We start from the raw sequence: 16,162 nt of genomic DNA on the forward strand, positions 1-16,162 counted from the left end.
CAGGGGGGAAAGCTGGACAGGCGAGGGTGGATGAGATTCACTCTGTGTATCTTAGGTCTCTGTATGTTGTGGGGATGTCTTGGCTGACACGTCTCTACAATACCGCATGGAGGTCAGGGACAGTACCTCTGGACTCGGCAACTGGAGTGGTGGTTCGCCTTTTTAAGAAGGGGGACCGGAGGGTGTGCTCCAACTATAGGGGGATCACACTCATCAGCCTCCCTGGGAAAGTCTATGCCAGGCTACTGAAGAGGAGTCTCTGGCCAATGGTTGAACCTAGGATCCAGCAGGAACAATGCCGTTTTCATCCAGACTGCATGTGGTACACTAGACCAGCTCTATACCCTCACCAGGGTGCTCGAGGTTTCATAGGAGTATGCCCATCCAGTCCACATGTGTTTTGTGGACTTGGAGAAGGCATTCGACTGTGTCCCTTGTGGTATTCTGTGAAGGATGCTCTTGGAGAATGTGGTCAGAAGCACTCTATTAAGGGCTGTCTCATCCCTGTATGAACAGAGTAGGAGTTGGACTCTGGCAGGGCTGCCCTTTGTCACCAATTATCTTTATTATTTTTATTAATAAATTTCAAAGTGCAGCCATGGGCTGAAGGGGGTCCGGTTCGGGGACCACAGGATTTTATCTCTGTTATTTGCAGATGATGTTGTTCTGTTGGCCTAGGAACACCTCGGGATCCTTCCAGAGGAGCTGGAGGAAGTGTCTAGGGAGAAGAAAGTCTGGGGTTTTCTCCTAAGACTGCTGCCCCCGCGACCCACCCCCAGAAAAGCGGTTGAAAATGAATGAATGTTTCGGATCAGGTCAAGCTCGGACACAAGGAATGTGTGTTTGTTTGATGTCGAGCATCAAACCAAGAACCAAGTGGAGTGCTGAATCTCATGATGCAATCAGTGAGACGACTTCTAACTACCAATGTCAAATTTTATTTATGGATTAACCTCAAGGCATGCTATGAGTAAGATTAAAGCTACACGGCTTTTCTATTCTTGCTGTGAGTTAAATAATTTCAGAACACAGGTTACTGAACATGTTATGGATTGATGATGTCAAATTCCAAATGATCCTTGTGTGTGTCTGTTTTGCTGATACCTAATTGTCATTCAGTCTGACATTATGGCAACTGAGGCAGCCGAGTCGAATGTTATCACTCGATTGAATGGGCTTTACCAGTGATTATCAGCTGATAGATTATGGGCCAGTAGGGGCCTTCTGCGCCTTCTAGTAGGTTTAGAAGACTGTTATCATCCATCCACATGGTTTATCAGCTATATATCACATATGGCTGTGGCCGGAAGTTAATTAGAATTGTTTATATTATTTATTAAATTTACCATTAATTACCGTCTACCCCTACCCCAATCCAAAACCCAACCATCACAGTAATGTAAAAACAGATCTGGATCTTGAGTCTTCTCTATTAGTATAGCTGATTAACCATGTGGATTGATGATAACAGCCTTCTGAGCCTACCAATAGGCACAGAAGGCCCCTACTGACCCATTTCTATCAGCTGATAACCACTGATAACGCCTATTAAATCAAAGGATAACATTCGAAGCAGGTGACTGAGGTCCTAAAGTTTTACATGGTGATCATGTTTGTACAGTCTGGCAAGATACAATCGTAAAGGGCTAACTGTGAACTGGGCTTTAGTCAACTCAACATTGTCCAGGAATGTCATGATTGTGGCCCATATCCACTAAGTGGAAGAGTTTAGTATATTATTGTATTGTATGCATTTAGGTCCATTTCCACTGTCAAAGGTACCAAAATCTTACCTTAACACTTTTTGGCACACATTCCAAAGAGTACCTAGCAAAACAGTTTGGTACCAAAGAGGTGGAGCAGGACTCACTACTGAACACTAATGGATTTACAGAGAATTGTCACCTGCTTGTGCACACCATCCCAAGGAAATGACAGCACAGGAAGTGCCATTTTTGTATAAACAGCAGAGACATGACACCATATTAATAAAATGATGGCATACAGCAATGAACCATGGTCGACCCAAGCTCAAATAAAACGTGTTACCTACTTACAAATGGTCATGTCAAGAAGCAAGAACAGGATCTGCTGTATGTCTTCATTGTTGTTTACGAGGCCGTTTACACATTTAAATGTATATAAACCGTGAGGTGCTTCTTTCCCTTTTTGCGCTTCTATATTTAAAAATAATGAACTTCCCGAGTTAATGAACTAAAAAAAGACTCAATATGTGACAGGCCTGTACAACTTTGTTCTTTGAGCGAGAGTGATGTTGATCACAACATTCTGTCATAAACCAAGCTTACCAAGTAAGGGTACAGTGTAATACACTTTTATACACTTTAAGGGTATTAAAGGCTCAAATGAAATAAAAATTACATGGACCTGTATCACTTTTCATTTTGCATTGCTCCTGATGTTTGTGTGTCTGTCTGTATACATGGATGTTGGTTTACCACCAGCTAGACCAGCACTAACCAGCATAAACTAGCTTTGTCTTGTGTTCAGTTTCAGTCTAGATTGGTCATTAGAGTAGTCTGATTCAAATTACTATGATCAGTCCAAGTGGTAAGGATAGAAATATAAAATGGAGGGGAAAACATCAGAATATTCTTTGGTTTTAGAAGGGGGATTGGGGGTAGCTTATTTGTCACAAAGTCTGTTAATGTGGTTTGTATTGACAAACAGACTCCTTGAAAAGAGAAAAAAATATTGTTTCTGGACTGTCAACCCACAAATCAATGATGAACTAATTAAGTGTGTGTTGACTCTCTGTCAAACAGGGCTGTTCAGCTCATTTCTCCAGTCTGATGAGTTATCAGTATCATCAGAAACGCTGTGCCAGTGAGCTGCCAGACATACAGAAGCCGGTCTTCCTGTGCCAGCACTGTGGTAAGACCTACCGCTCCAAAACTGGCCGAGACTATCACCAGCGCACCGAGCACACCATCACCACCCTGACCACTCACTCGGTGAGATCACACACACCACAGTCCTACTCTGCTGTCATGTGGAAAATATCACCTCAACTTTTACCATTTAGCATTTATACAATTGCTAAAACTTGTTTCTCAATGCTTAAAAGGATAGATCACCCAACAATGAAAATTCTGTAGTTGATTGCTCACTATCATCTTGTTTCATACATCTAAGGAATAATACTGAATCTTTCATTCATGCTCAGGACATAATTGAATAAATGTAGGGTACTTTCACACTGCCATGTCAGTATTTTTTGTAGGACATTTCATTAATGTTTTCCCCTGGTTTTATATGGAAAAACAAATATTGAACACAATACAATTTAATTTTTTTTCATGACTTCATAATGTATAACTTTTTATATTTTTTAACATGTAACTTCATCTTTTACCACAGTAAAGCTCAAAGTGTCTTCTTTCCAATGATACCTAATCTGTGTTTGTAGCTTACTGGAGTCAGGAACTGTTACTATTTAAAGTTAGGTAGGTGTAAATCCCCAAAATTGAGTGCTGACTGGCTTACAGGTTAAGGCTGATTTATACTTCTGCTTCAAGTGCATGCGTATGGTCGGGCGCAGCCGTTGCGCGATGCTGACACGCACCTCTCAAAAAATGTAACTACACGTCAAAACGATGCGTATCGCAAGGTCTGTGATTGGTCGGTTTGGTAGCTGTGATTGAGAGCCACAAACCTGATGTGAGTGAGTGAGTGAGTGAGTGTTTACAAGTGTGGAGTCCCGTGAAAGAGCTCCAGATGGATACTGTTGTTTTGTGTTTACCTTATGATTAAAGTTGTTGCACGTCCGCCAGTTCCCGCTTCTGAATGAGTGCATTTTAGCTACTTGTAGCATTCAGAAAAAACAAAACACCCACGAAGAAATGTTGCCATCAACCAGTACTAACCAGTCAGAAAGGAGCAAATCTGTTATATCCTCTCTCCAAACCACCCGTCTGCCACTGCTTATTAATAAAGCTAATATAATAAACCCACAACAATGAAACTTGAATGAATTTGTCTAATCAAACGTGAGACAAAAGTAAACAAGGTAGATAAATGGCTTACTGCATCTTTAAATTGGGCAGGTGTTAACATTGCAAGCAATTAACTACATAAAAATCTTTCCTCGCTCCACTATTGACCTTATTCTTCAATGTGAAAGTGCACTCGTTTTGATTCGTTCTGCGATTGTTGAACTTCCGATTGAGTTACCTATGGGAGAAATGACTAGAAATAATGACTAGAAATTGGTCAAACTACTTGCTCTACAAACAAGTGCTTGCATGATTATACAAACAAAGCAGAATCATATAAGAAAATATCAGTTTGCAACATCAAGTAGCAGAACGAGCTGTTTTTAACGAAATGAATGGAAGTGAATGAGAGTAGAAGTCTCGAGCCAAAAAGATTCCAATGACTACACCTGCTCATACGCAAGGAGTAAGGTCAATAGCTCAAAGTAAGCCACGTGATTTGCTGCTAGCATTCTGATTGGAGGATCTCAAAAGCCAACATGGCTTCAGAAGCTGCCCTGTGTTAAAGAGGATGATACATGGGGTAATTTTTTGAGTGATGACACCATCAATGGGCAACCAGGTGAGACACAGGGCAACTAATTAGAGCATCCGGAGCCAGATAAAATGTTGTTGCACATTCTCAATAGAAAAGTAGCCAAGCAACATCACTTTGAAATAATGTGTCACTTTGAAATTAACATTGCTCAAAAAGATGCCCTGTGTATCATCAACTTATATGGCAATAAAACACACTCTAACAATAATGACAGAATTTTAATTTTAGGGTGAACTAACCCTTTAAAAGGAGAGCTTATACAAATAATGAAAATTCTGCCATCATTTACTCACCCTTCACAAACCTTTATGAGTTTCTTCATTCTGTGAGTATCTTCTCACAAAAGAAGATATTTTAAAGAAAGCTGGAAACCTGTAACCATTGACTACAATTCCAGCAGCCACACAAAAGAATAAGACGTTAATATTAGGTTAGATTTAGGTCATGACATCAGGTGACCAAAATTCAATGTCTAGCCGGCGTCTAAGGACAATGTTATTTTGACGTCCAATAACGACATAAAATGACGTTGATATTTGGTTGATTTTAAGTTGTATTAGAAAGTGACCAAAATTAAATGTTGAGCCATATTCACATCATATTGATGTCAAATACTGACATTTATTCATCAGATATGGCAACCAAAATCCAACATCTGATAGACGTCATAGTGGTAATGTCCACACCTCAAGATGTAACATCATTAGACATTTATATTTGGTTGATTTTAGGTTTTACGTTGGACATTGACGAAAACAAAATGCAATGTACCTATGACGTTGGGGTACAACGTCATTCTGATGTCCTGTGTCTGCTGGGTGTCTGTATTGGTTTTTATTGAAGTCAATGGTTACATGTTACTACTTTTGCATCAACAAAAAGAAGAAAATCATAAAGGTTTGGAACCACTTGATGGTGAGATGATGATGACAGATATATATATATTCATTTTAGGGTGAACTATCACTTTAAGTTTTACCCAAAACTCTCGACATAGTGAGATCATTTATCCTTGCTTTGGCACAAAATGCATTTAGTGATCATTTAGTAATTTTCAAATTTGATGTATATTTTATTTCTCTTACACAAAGACTACCAAAACTCACTGTGGACAAACCAATATCATATTCAAGTTTAAAACATGATATGAATGTAATACAGAACTGCAATATGCCGAATATTGTAATATAACATTATACAATATGCAATTATAGACAGATTTCTTGATCTCTGAATGTGTTTTCCTCATTTTTAGCAGGAGGACAGTAAAGATGAGGAGGATGTGTTGGAGGAAGAGGATGATGATGATGATGATGAAGATGAGGATGAAGAAGAACAAGAGGAGGAGGAAGAGCCTGTGCTGAAGAAGAGCATAGAGCGGGAAAAGCAGAGCGAAGATGAGCAGGTGGAGAAGATGGAGGAGAGGAAGGAAGAGAAAGCGCAGGTGGAGGATCTGCTGGATTTGGAGAGGACGCCGAGCGGCCGGGTGAGACGGCGCTCTGCTCAGGTGGCTGTATTTCACCTGCAGGAGATCGCAGAGGACGAGCTGGCCAAAGACTGGGGCACCAAACGAAGAATCAAAGATGATCTTGTACCTGACATTAAAAGGGTAAAATGTTAGACCTACTAACTTCTAAATTTCACTTTCTAATTACTTAAAAAAGTTTAGTAATCTTTAGTTTACTGATGAAGATATCAATAAGTTTGACAGCCAGTGTTTTTTTTTTTTTTTGAGTAATTATGCCTAACAATGATTTACTAAAAACAAAATAGTTTTTTTCTTTGCGCTTTTGAAAAGTTCCATGTACGGATGACAGCATTATCTCAATGACAATATTCAAACATTCTTCATTTACACAGATCCTCGAAACAGAAAAAAAGATATTGTACATACATTTAAAAATGTATTCTTCTTGTGAAAAACATTTGGCAATGAGATTTTGGATCCTATCATACATCTGGCACAATAAGACGCAATACATGTATGGCGGGATTTGTTGCTATTTTCAGACCAGAGCAACAGTAATTTTCACATTTTGCACCATGTTGTTTAAATAGCAATTTCATTTGGGCTTGGCTTTTTTCCTTTCATTTATGAGAATTTGCGCTAGTATAATAATATTGTTTTTTAAATATTATTTATTATATGCATATTTATGCTTGTTTTAATAAAAACGAGTTTAGATTTGTCCACCTGTCGGTTTTGGAGACATATGCATCACAATATGGGGCATAAGAATAGGACGTGTGTTTGGATATAACTGTTTTTTGACCACACTTTATTAATATTGTTCATTTATTCGTTTGCTGGAAATTCAAACTGAATTTAGAAATAGTTTTTAAACAAATCTCCACGAAAGTAAAGGATTAAAGTAAAGAGTAAAAGTAAGGTAAAGAGAAAGTAAAGAGGCCAAATAGAGGAGGCTCATTCTCTATCCTTGCTGCAGATGGTCTGTTTAACTGTTTTCTCTCTAGTGAAGCGTTCAGTTTTTCCACTTACAAAGTCCGCCATGTAAATAGCAAATGGAGGGTTTGAGGAAACTGTTAAAGCAAAAATGTTTGTTGTCACCCAATTGCTATTTTTGGTTTAGCACCAAAACAAAATGTACAGGTTTCGTATTTTGTGATTCACACGCGTTTTCTGTTTATTTATGGTTGTGAATTGCATTAAGGGAGTTTTATCTCTGCTCTTTCCAGTTTTGATGTTGAAAATACAAACAAATTTTTAACTGTTGAAAATTCAACAGTTTTAACAGAGTGACTTTAATTGACATTTTAGTAGTTTGAAGTAAGATATTTTTTAAGTAATAATATATAGAGAACTAAGTCAGTAAAATAACAGAACATGTACTGGCAGCTTATTACCAGGTTTTTGTACCGTAATTTACAACACCAACCCAGACAATACATCACTTTAAACTATTAAAATTTCAATAAAAGTCAATAGAAGAAAGAGAAGTAAACTTTTAGAAATAAAAGTCAATATTTCAAACTTTTCAACATCAAATTCTTTTGGAGGAATAATGCAATTGAACAGTCTAAATAAGTGAAAAACTAAATATGAATCACAAAATATGGTCAATTGTAGGAACCTTAATGTTTGTGATATCAGTTTCAAATAAAAAAAATAATCATTTCTCGTTTTAAAAAAAAGTTAACCTTGTAAACAGCATATTTGTGATGATTTTAGATCTGAAGAACTTTTTAATAATTTTAGAACATTTCCTTGTAATGTTTTGTCACAATGTACAGCTACACCTTAGCAAATAAAAAGTTCAATTTGACCAATTTAAAAAAATGTCAGTAGCTCTTAAATACAGAGTAATGTTTCTAAATATTGGTAGTTACTCATTTCATACACATCAATGCATTGTAAATAATGTGTCTGTATTCATTTATTTAGCTCAACTACACAAGGCCAGGTCTCCCAAACTTCAGCCCTGAAACTGTGGACAGCTGGAAGAACGAGGTGAAAGAAAAAGGATTCATCTGCTGCCCAAACTGTGTAAGAAAACGGTCTAGTTTTTTATGTAACATTAACAGCTGCTAGTGATTCATAGACAGATTTCAACTCAATGTGAACATCTGAATGAGATCATTTGATGAAGATTACCTGAAGAAGAGCTGAAGAGCTCTTGAAAAGAATTGTGACATGTTTTGTTGTTGCTTATTTTCTTCAAGTTTGTCTTGATTTCCTAACAGAACTGTGAGGCGATCTACTCAAGTGTATCTGGACTTAAAGCCCACTTGGCAAGCTGTAATAAGGTACAAGTCCTTCGTGTGCACTCTACAGTAGTTGTTTCATATTAATAACTGTATAAACTTTATACCTGTATTCTTAGTTATTGCTCATTCTGTATGAGCATCACTATTGTTCATTTTTCTCCACACAGGGAGGAGGTGACGTAGGGAAATACACGTGTTTGCTCTGTCAGAAAGAGTTTAACTCTGAGAGCGGCGTAAAGTATCATATCAACAAGACACACTCTCAGGTAAAGCAAACACTCACATATAGCTGTATGATATCTGCTGTGTAGGACACTATTGTAATTTCAAAATCTCTAGGCAAAAAGACACATCCTCAGATTCTGTCTATTCTAGAGTACAGTTAGAATGAGTCTGCAATTCAGGTTATTAGAACTAAAAACACTTCAGATTCTGCAATAAACAGAATAATTCTGTAATTTAAGCTAAAAGAGCAAAAAAATTCTTCAGATTCTATGCTAGAATCCAGTTATGATGACTGTAATTTAAGTTATTAGAGCAAAAAACACATCTTCAGATTGTATCTATTCTAGAATACTATTAGAATGGCTCTAATTCAAGTTATGAGAGCAAAAAACATCTTCAGATTCTTGAATAGTTAGAGTGAGTCTGTAATTCAAGTTATTAGATCAAAAACATCTTCAGATTCTTGAATAGTTAGAGTGAGTCTGTAATTTAAGTTATGAGAGCAAAAACATCTTCAGATTCTTGAATAGTTAGAGTGAGTCTGTAATTTAAGTTATTAGAGCAAAAACATCTTCAGATTCTTGAATAGAGTGAGTCTGTAATTCAAGTTATGAGAGCAAAAACATCTTCAGATTCTTGAATAGTTAGAGTGAGTCTGTAATTCAAGTTATTAGAGCAAAAACATCTTCAGATTCTTGAATAGTTAGTGAGTCTGTAATTCAAGTTATTAGATCAAAAACATCTTCAGATTCTTGAATAGTTAGAGTGAGTCTGTAATTTAAGTTATTAGAGCAAAAACATCTTCAGATTCTTGAATAGAGTGAGTCTGTAATTCAAGTTATGAGAGCAAAAACATCTTCAGATTCTTGAATAGTTAGAGTGAGTCTGTAATTCAAGTTATTAGAGCAAAAACATCTTCAGATTCTTGAATAGTTAGTGAGTCTGTAATTCAACTTATTAGATCAAAAACATCTTCAGATTCTTGAATAGTTAGAGTGAGTCTGTAATTCAAGTTATTAGATCAAAAACATCTTCAGATTCTTGAATAGTTAGAGTGAGTCTGTAATTCAAGTTAGAGCAAAAACATCTTCAGATTCTAGAATAGTTAGAGTGAGTCTGTAATTCAAGTTATGAGAGCAAAAACATCTTCAGATTCTTGAATAGTTAGAGTGAGTCTGTAATTCAAGTTATTAGATCAAAAACATCTTCAGATTCTTGAATAGTTAGAGTGAGTCTGTAATTTAAGTTATGAGAGCAAAAACATCTTCAGATTCTTGAATAGTTAGAGTGAGTCTGTAATTCAAGTTATGAGAGCAAAAACATCTTCAGATTCTTGAATAGAGTGAGTCTGTAATTCAAGTTATGAGAGCAAAAACATCTTCAGATTCTTGAATAGTTAGAGTGAGTCTGTAATTCAAGTTATGAGAACAAAAATATCTTCAGATTCTTGAATAGTTAGAGTGAGTCTGTAATTCAAGTTATGAGAACAAAAACATCTTCAGATTCTTGAATAGTTAGAGTGAGTCTGTAATTCAAGTTAGAGCAAAAACATCTTCAGATTCTAGAATAGTTAGAGTGAGTCTGTAATTCAAGTTATGAGAGCAAAAACATCTTCAGATTCTTGAATAGTTAGTGAGTCTGTAATTCAAGTTATTAGATCAAAAACATCTTCAGATTCTTGAATAGTTAGAGTGAGTCTGTAATTCAAGTTAGAGCAAAAACATCTTCAGATTCTAGAATAGTTAGTGAGTCTGTAATTCAAGTTATTAGATCAAAAACATCTTCAGATTCTAGAATAGTTAGTGAGTCTGTAATTCAAGTTATTAGATCAAAAACATCTTCAGATTCTTGAATAGTTAGAGTGAGTCTGTAATTTAAGTTATGAGAGCAAAAACATCTTCAGATTCTAGAATAGTTAGTGAGTCTGTAATTCAAGTTATGAGAGCAAAAACATCTTCAGATTCTTGAATAGTTAGAGTGAGTCTGTAATTCAAGTTATTAGAGCAAAAACATCTTCAGATTCTTGAATAGTTAGTGAGTCTGTAATTCAAGTTATTAGATCAAAAACATCTTCAGATTTTTGAATAGTTAGAATGAGTCTGTAATTTAAGTTATGAGAGCAAAAACATCTTCAGATTCTTGAATAGTTAGAGTGAGTCTGTAATTCAAGTTAGAGCAAAAACATCTTCAGATTCTTGAATAGTTAGAGTGAGTCTGTAATTCAAGTTATGAGAACAAAAACATCTTCAGATTCTTGAATAGTTAGAGTGAGTCTGTAATTTAAGTTATGAGAGCAAAAACATCTTCAGATTCTTGAATAGTTAGTGAGTCTGTAATTTAAGTTATGAGAGCAAAAACATCTTCAGATTCTTGAATAGAGTGAGTCTGTAATTCAAGTTATGAGAGCAAAAACATCTTCAGATTCTTGAATAGTTAGAGTGAGTCTGTAATTCAAGTTATTAGAGCAAAAACATCTTCAGATTCTTGAATAGTTAGAGTGAGTCTGTAATTTAAGTTATGAGAGCAAAAACATCTTCAGATTCTTAAATAGTTAGAGTGAGTCTGTAATTCAAGTTATGAGAGCAAAAACATCTTCAGATTCTTGAATAGAGTGAGTCTGTAATTCAAGTTATGAGAGCAAAAACATCTTCAGATTCTTGAATAGTTAGAGTGAGTCTGTAATTTAAGTTATGAGAGCAAAAACATCTTCAGATTCTTGAATAGTTAGAGTGAGTCTGTAATTCAAGTTATGAGAACAAAAACATCTTCAGATTCTTGAATAGAGTGAGTCTGTAATTCAAGTTATGAGAGCAAAAACATCTTCAGATTCTTGAATAGTTAGAGTGAGTCTGTAATTCAAGTTATGAGAACAAAAATATCTTCAGATTCTTGAATAGTTAGAGTGAGTCTGTAATTCAAGTTATGAGAACAAAAACATCTTCAGATTCTTGAATAGTTAGAGTGAGTCTGTAATTCAAGTTAGAGCAAAAACATCTTCAGATTCTAGAATAGTTAGAGTGAGTCTGTAATTCAAGTTATGAGAGCAAAAACATCTTCAGATTCTTGAATAGTTAGAGTGAGTCTGTAATTCAAGTTATGAGAACAAAAATATCTTCAGATTCTAGAATAGTTAGTGAGTCTGTAATTCAAGTTATTAGATCAAAAACATCTTCAGATTCTTGAATAGTTAGAGTGAGTCTGTAATTCAAGTTATTAGATCAAAAACATCTTCAGATACTTGAATAGTTAGAGTGAGTCTGTAATTTAAGTTATGAGAGCAAAAACATCTTCAGATTCTTGAATAGTTAGAGTGAGTCTGTAATTCAAGTTATGAGAGCAAAAACATCTTCAGATTCTTGAATAGTTAGTGAGTCTGTAATTCAAGTTATTAGAATAAAAACATCTTCAGATTCTTGAATAGTTAGAGTGAGTCTGTAATTTAAGTTATGAGAGCAAAAACATCTTCAGATTCTTGAATAGTTAGAGTGAGTCTGTAATTCAAGTTAGAGCAAAAACATCTTCAGATTCTTGAATAGTTAGAGTGAGTCTGTAATTCAAGTTATGAGAACAAAAACATCTTCAGATTCTTGAATAGTTAGAGTGAGTCTGTAATTCAAGTTATGAGAACAAAAATATCTTCAGATTCTTGAATAGTTAGAGTGAGTCTGTAATTCAAGTTATTAGAGCAAAAACATCTTCAGATTCTTGAATAGAGTGAGTCTGTAATTCAAGTTATGAGAACAAAAATATCTTCAGATTCTAGAATAGTTAGTGAGTCTGTAATTCAAGTTATTAGATCAAAAACATCTTCAGATTCTTGAATAGTTAGAGTGAGTCTGTAATTCAAGTTAGAGCAAAAACATCTTCAGATTCTAGAATAGTTAGTGAGTCTGTAATTCAAGTTATTAGAGCAAAAACATCTTCAGATTCTTGAATAGAGTGAGTCTGTAATTCAAGTTATTAGATCAAAAACATCTTCAGATTCTTGAATAGAGTGAGTCTGTAATTCAAGTTATGAGAGCAAAAACATCTTCAGATTCTTGAATAGTTAGAGTGAGTCTGTAATTCAAGTTATTAGAGCAAAAACATCTTCAGATTCTTGAATAGTTAGTGAGTCTGTAATTCAAGTTATTAGATCAAAAACATCTTCAGATTCTTGAATAGTTAGAGTGAGTCTGTAATTTAAGTTATGAGAGCAAAAACATCTTCAGATTCTTGAATAGTTAGAGTGAGTCTGTAATTCAAGTTATTAGAGCAAAAACATCTTCAGATTCTTGAATAGTTAGTGAGTCTGTAATTCAAGTTATTAGATCAAAAACATCTTCAGATTCTTGAATAGTTAGAGTGAGTCTGTAATTTAAGTTATGAGAGCAAAAACATCTTCAGATTCTTGAATAGTTAGAGTGAGTCTGTAATTCAAGTTAGAGCAAAAACATCTTCAGATTCTTGAATAGTTAGAGTGAGTCTGTAATTCAAGTTATGAGAACAAAAACATCTTCAGATTCTTGAATAGTTAGAGTGAGTCTGTAATTTAAGTTATGAGAGCAAAAACATCTTCAGATTCTTGAATAGAGTGAGTCTGTAATTCAAGTTATGAGAGCAAAAACATCTTCAGATTCTAGAATAGTTAGTGAGTCTGTAATTCAAGTTATGAGAGCAAAAACATCTTCAGATTCTTGAATAGTTAGAGTGAGTCTGTAATTCAAGTTATGAGAACAAAAATATCTTCAGATTCTTGAATAGTTAGAGTGAGTCTGTAATTCAAGTTATGAGAACAAAAACATCTTCAGATTCTTGAATAGTTAGAGTGAGTCTGTAATTCAAGTTAGAGCAAAAACATCTTCAGATTCTAGAATAGTTAGAGTGAGTCTGTAATTCAAGTTATGAGAGCAAAAACATCTTCAGATTCTTGAATAGTTAGAGTGAGTCTGTAATTCAAGTTAGAGCAAAAACATCTTCAGATTCTAGAATGGTTAGAGTGAGTCTGTAATTCAAGTTAGAGCAAAAACATCTTCAGATTCTAGAATAGTTAGTGAGTCTGTAATTCAAGTTATTAGATCAAAAACATCTTCAGATTCTTGAATAGTTAGAGTGAGTCTGTAATTCAAGTTATGAGAACAAAAACATCTTCAGATTCTTGAATAGTTAGAGTGAGTCTGTAATTCAAGTTATGAGAACAAAAATTTCTTCAGATTCTTGAATAGTTAGAGTGAGTCTGTAATTCAAGTTATGAGAACAAAAACATCTTCAGATTTTTGAATAGTTAGAGTGAGTCTGTAATTCAAGTTATTAGAGCAAAAACATCTTCAGATTCTTGAATAGAGTGAGTCTGTAATTCAAGTTATGAGAACAAAAATATCTTCAGATTCTAGAATAGTTAGTGAGTCTGTAATTCAAGTTATTAGATCAAAAACATCTTCAGATTCTTGAATAGTTAGAGTGAGTCTGTAATTCAAGTTAGAGCAAAAACATCTTCAGATTCTAGAATAGTTAGTGAGTCTGTAATTCAAGTTATTAGAGCAAAAACATCTTCAGATTCTTGAATAGAGTGAGTCTGTAATTCAAGTTATTAGATCAAAAACATCTTCAGATTCTTGAATAGTTAGAGTGAGTCTGTAATTCAAGTTATTAGATCAAAAACATCTTCAGATTCTTGAATAGTTAGAGTGAGTCTGTAATTCAAGTTATGAGAGCAAAAACATCTTCAGATTCTTGAATAGTTAGAGTGAGTCTGTAATTCAAGTTATTAGAGCAAAAACATCTTCAGATTCTTGAATAGTTAGTGAGTCTGTAATTCAAGTTATTAGATCAAAAACATCTTCAGATTCTTGAATAGTTAGAGTGAGTCTGTAATTTAAGTTATGAGAGCAAAAACATCTTCAGATTCTTGAATAGTTAGAGTGAGTCTGTAATTCAAGTTATGAGAGCAAAAACATCTTCAGATTCTTGAATAGAGTGAGTCTGTAATTCAAGTTATGAGAGCAAAAACATCTTCAGATTCTTGAATAGTTAGAGTGAGTCTGTAATTCAAGTTATTAGATCAAAAACATCTTCAGATTCTTGAATAGTTAGAGTGAGTCTGTAATTCAAGTTATGAGAACAAAAATATCTTCAGATTCTTGAATAGTTAGAGTGAGTCTGTAATTCAAGTTAGAGCAAAACCATCTTCAGATTCTTGAATAGTTAGAGTGAGTCTGTAATTCAAGTTATGAGAACAAAAACATCTTCAGATTTTTGAATAGTTAGAGTGAGTCTGTAATTCAAGTTAGAGCAAAAACATCTTCAGATTCTTGAATAGTTAGTGAGTCTGTAATTCAAGTTATTAGATCAAAAACATCTTCAGATCCTTGAATAGTTAGAGTGAGTCTGTAATTCAAGTTATGAGAACAAAAATATCTTCAGATTCTTGAATAGTTAGAGTGAGTCTGTAATTCAAGTTATGAGAACAAAAACATCTTCAGATTCTTGAATAGTTAGAGTGAGTCTGTAATTCAAGTTAGAGCAAAAACATCTTCAGATTCTAGAATAGTTAGAGTGAGTCTGTAATTCAAGTTATGAGAGCAAAAACATCTTCAGATTCTTGAATAGTTAGAGTGAGTCTGTAATTCAAGTTATGAGAACAAAAATATCTTCAGATTCTAGAATAGTTAGTGAGTCTGTAATTCAAGTTATTAGATCAAAAACATCTTCAGATTCTTGAATAGTTAGAGTGAGTCTGTAATTCAAGTTAGAGCAAAAACATCTTCAGATTCTAGAATGGTTAGAGTGAGTCTGTAATTCAAGTTAGAGCAAAAACATCTTCAGATTCTAGAATAGTTAGTGAGTCTGTAATTCAAGTTATTAGATCAAAAACATCTTCAGATTCTTGAATAGTTAGAGTGAGTCTGTAATTTAAGTTATGAGAGCAAAAACATCTTCAGATTCTTGAATAGTTAGAGTGAGTCTGTAATTTAAGTTATGAGAGCAAAAACATCTTCAGATTCTAGAATAGTTAGTGAGTCTGTAATTCAAGTTATGAGAGCAAAAACATCTTCAGATTCTTGAATAGTTAGAGTGAGTCTGTAATTCAAGTTATTAGAGCAAAAACATCTTCAGATTCTTGAATAGTTAGAGTGAGTCTGTAATTCAAGTTATGAGAACAAAAACATCTTCAGATTCTTGAATAGTTAGAGTGAGTCTGTAATTCAAGTTAGAGCAAAAACATCTTCAGATTCTAGAATAGTTAGAGTGAGTCTGTAATTCAAGTTATGAGAGCAAAAACATCTTCAGATTCTTGAATAGTTAGAGTGAGTCTGTAATTCAAGTTATGAGAACAAAAATATCTTCAGATTCTAGAATAGTTAGTGAGTCTGTAATTCAAGTTATTAGATCAAAAACATCTTCAGATTCTTGAATAGTTAGAGTGAGTCTGTAATTCAAGTTAGAGCAAAAACATCTTCAGATTCTAGAATGGTTAGAGTGAGTCTGTAATTCAAGTTAGAGCAAAAACATCTTCAGATTCTAGAATAGTTAGTGAGTCTGTAATTCAAGTTATTAGATCAAAAACATCTTCAGATTCTTGAATAGTTAGAGTGAGTCTGTAATTTAAGTTATGAGAGCAAAAACATCTTCAGATTCTAGAATAGTTAGTGAGTCTGTAATTCAAGTTATGAGAGCA

At 34.3% G+C, this 16,162-nt stretch overlaps 1 protein-coding gene across 2 annotated transcripts in view; it reads left to right on the top strand.

Annotated features, from left to right (window-relative positions):
- The window catches only part of znf512b (zinc finger protein 512B), a 155,859-nt gene that overhangs the window by 125,836 nt on the left and 13,861 nt on the right, over positions 1-16,162 (top strand). For both annotated transcript variants that reach the window (XM_056449437.1, XM_056449438.1), the window contains 5 exons: positions 2,787-2,975; positions 5,810-6,163; positions 7,958-8,059; positions 8,257-8,319; positions 8,448-8,546. In XM_056449437.1, the coding sequence (XP_056305412.1) occupies positions 2,787-2,975; positions 5,810-6,163; positions 7,958-8,059; positions 8,257-8,319; positions 8,448-8,546 (807 nt within the window). The remainder of the gene's footprint in view (positions 1-2,786; positions 2,976-5,809; positions 6,164-7,957; positions 8,060-8,256; positions 8,320-8,447; positions 8,547-16,162) is intronic.

Source organism: Danio aesculapii, chromosome 23 (assembly GCF_903798145.1).
Source record: "Danio aesculapii chromosome 23, fDanAes4.1, whole genome shotgun sequence".
Lineage (NCBI taxonomy): Eukaryota > Metazoa > Chordata > Actinopteri > Cypriniformes > Danionidae > Danio > Danio aesculapii.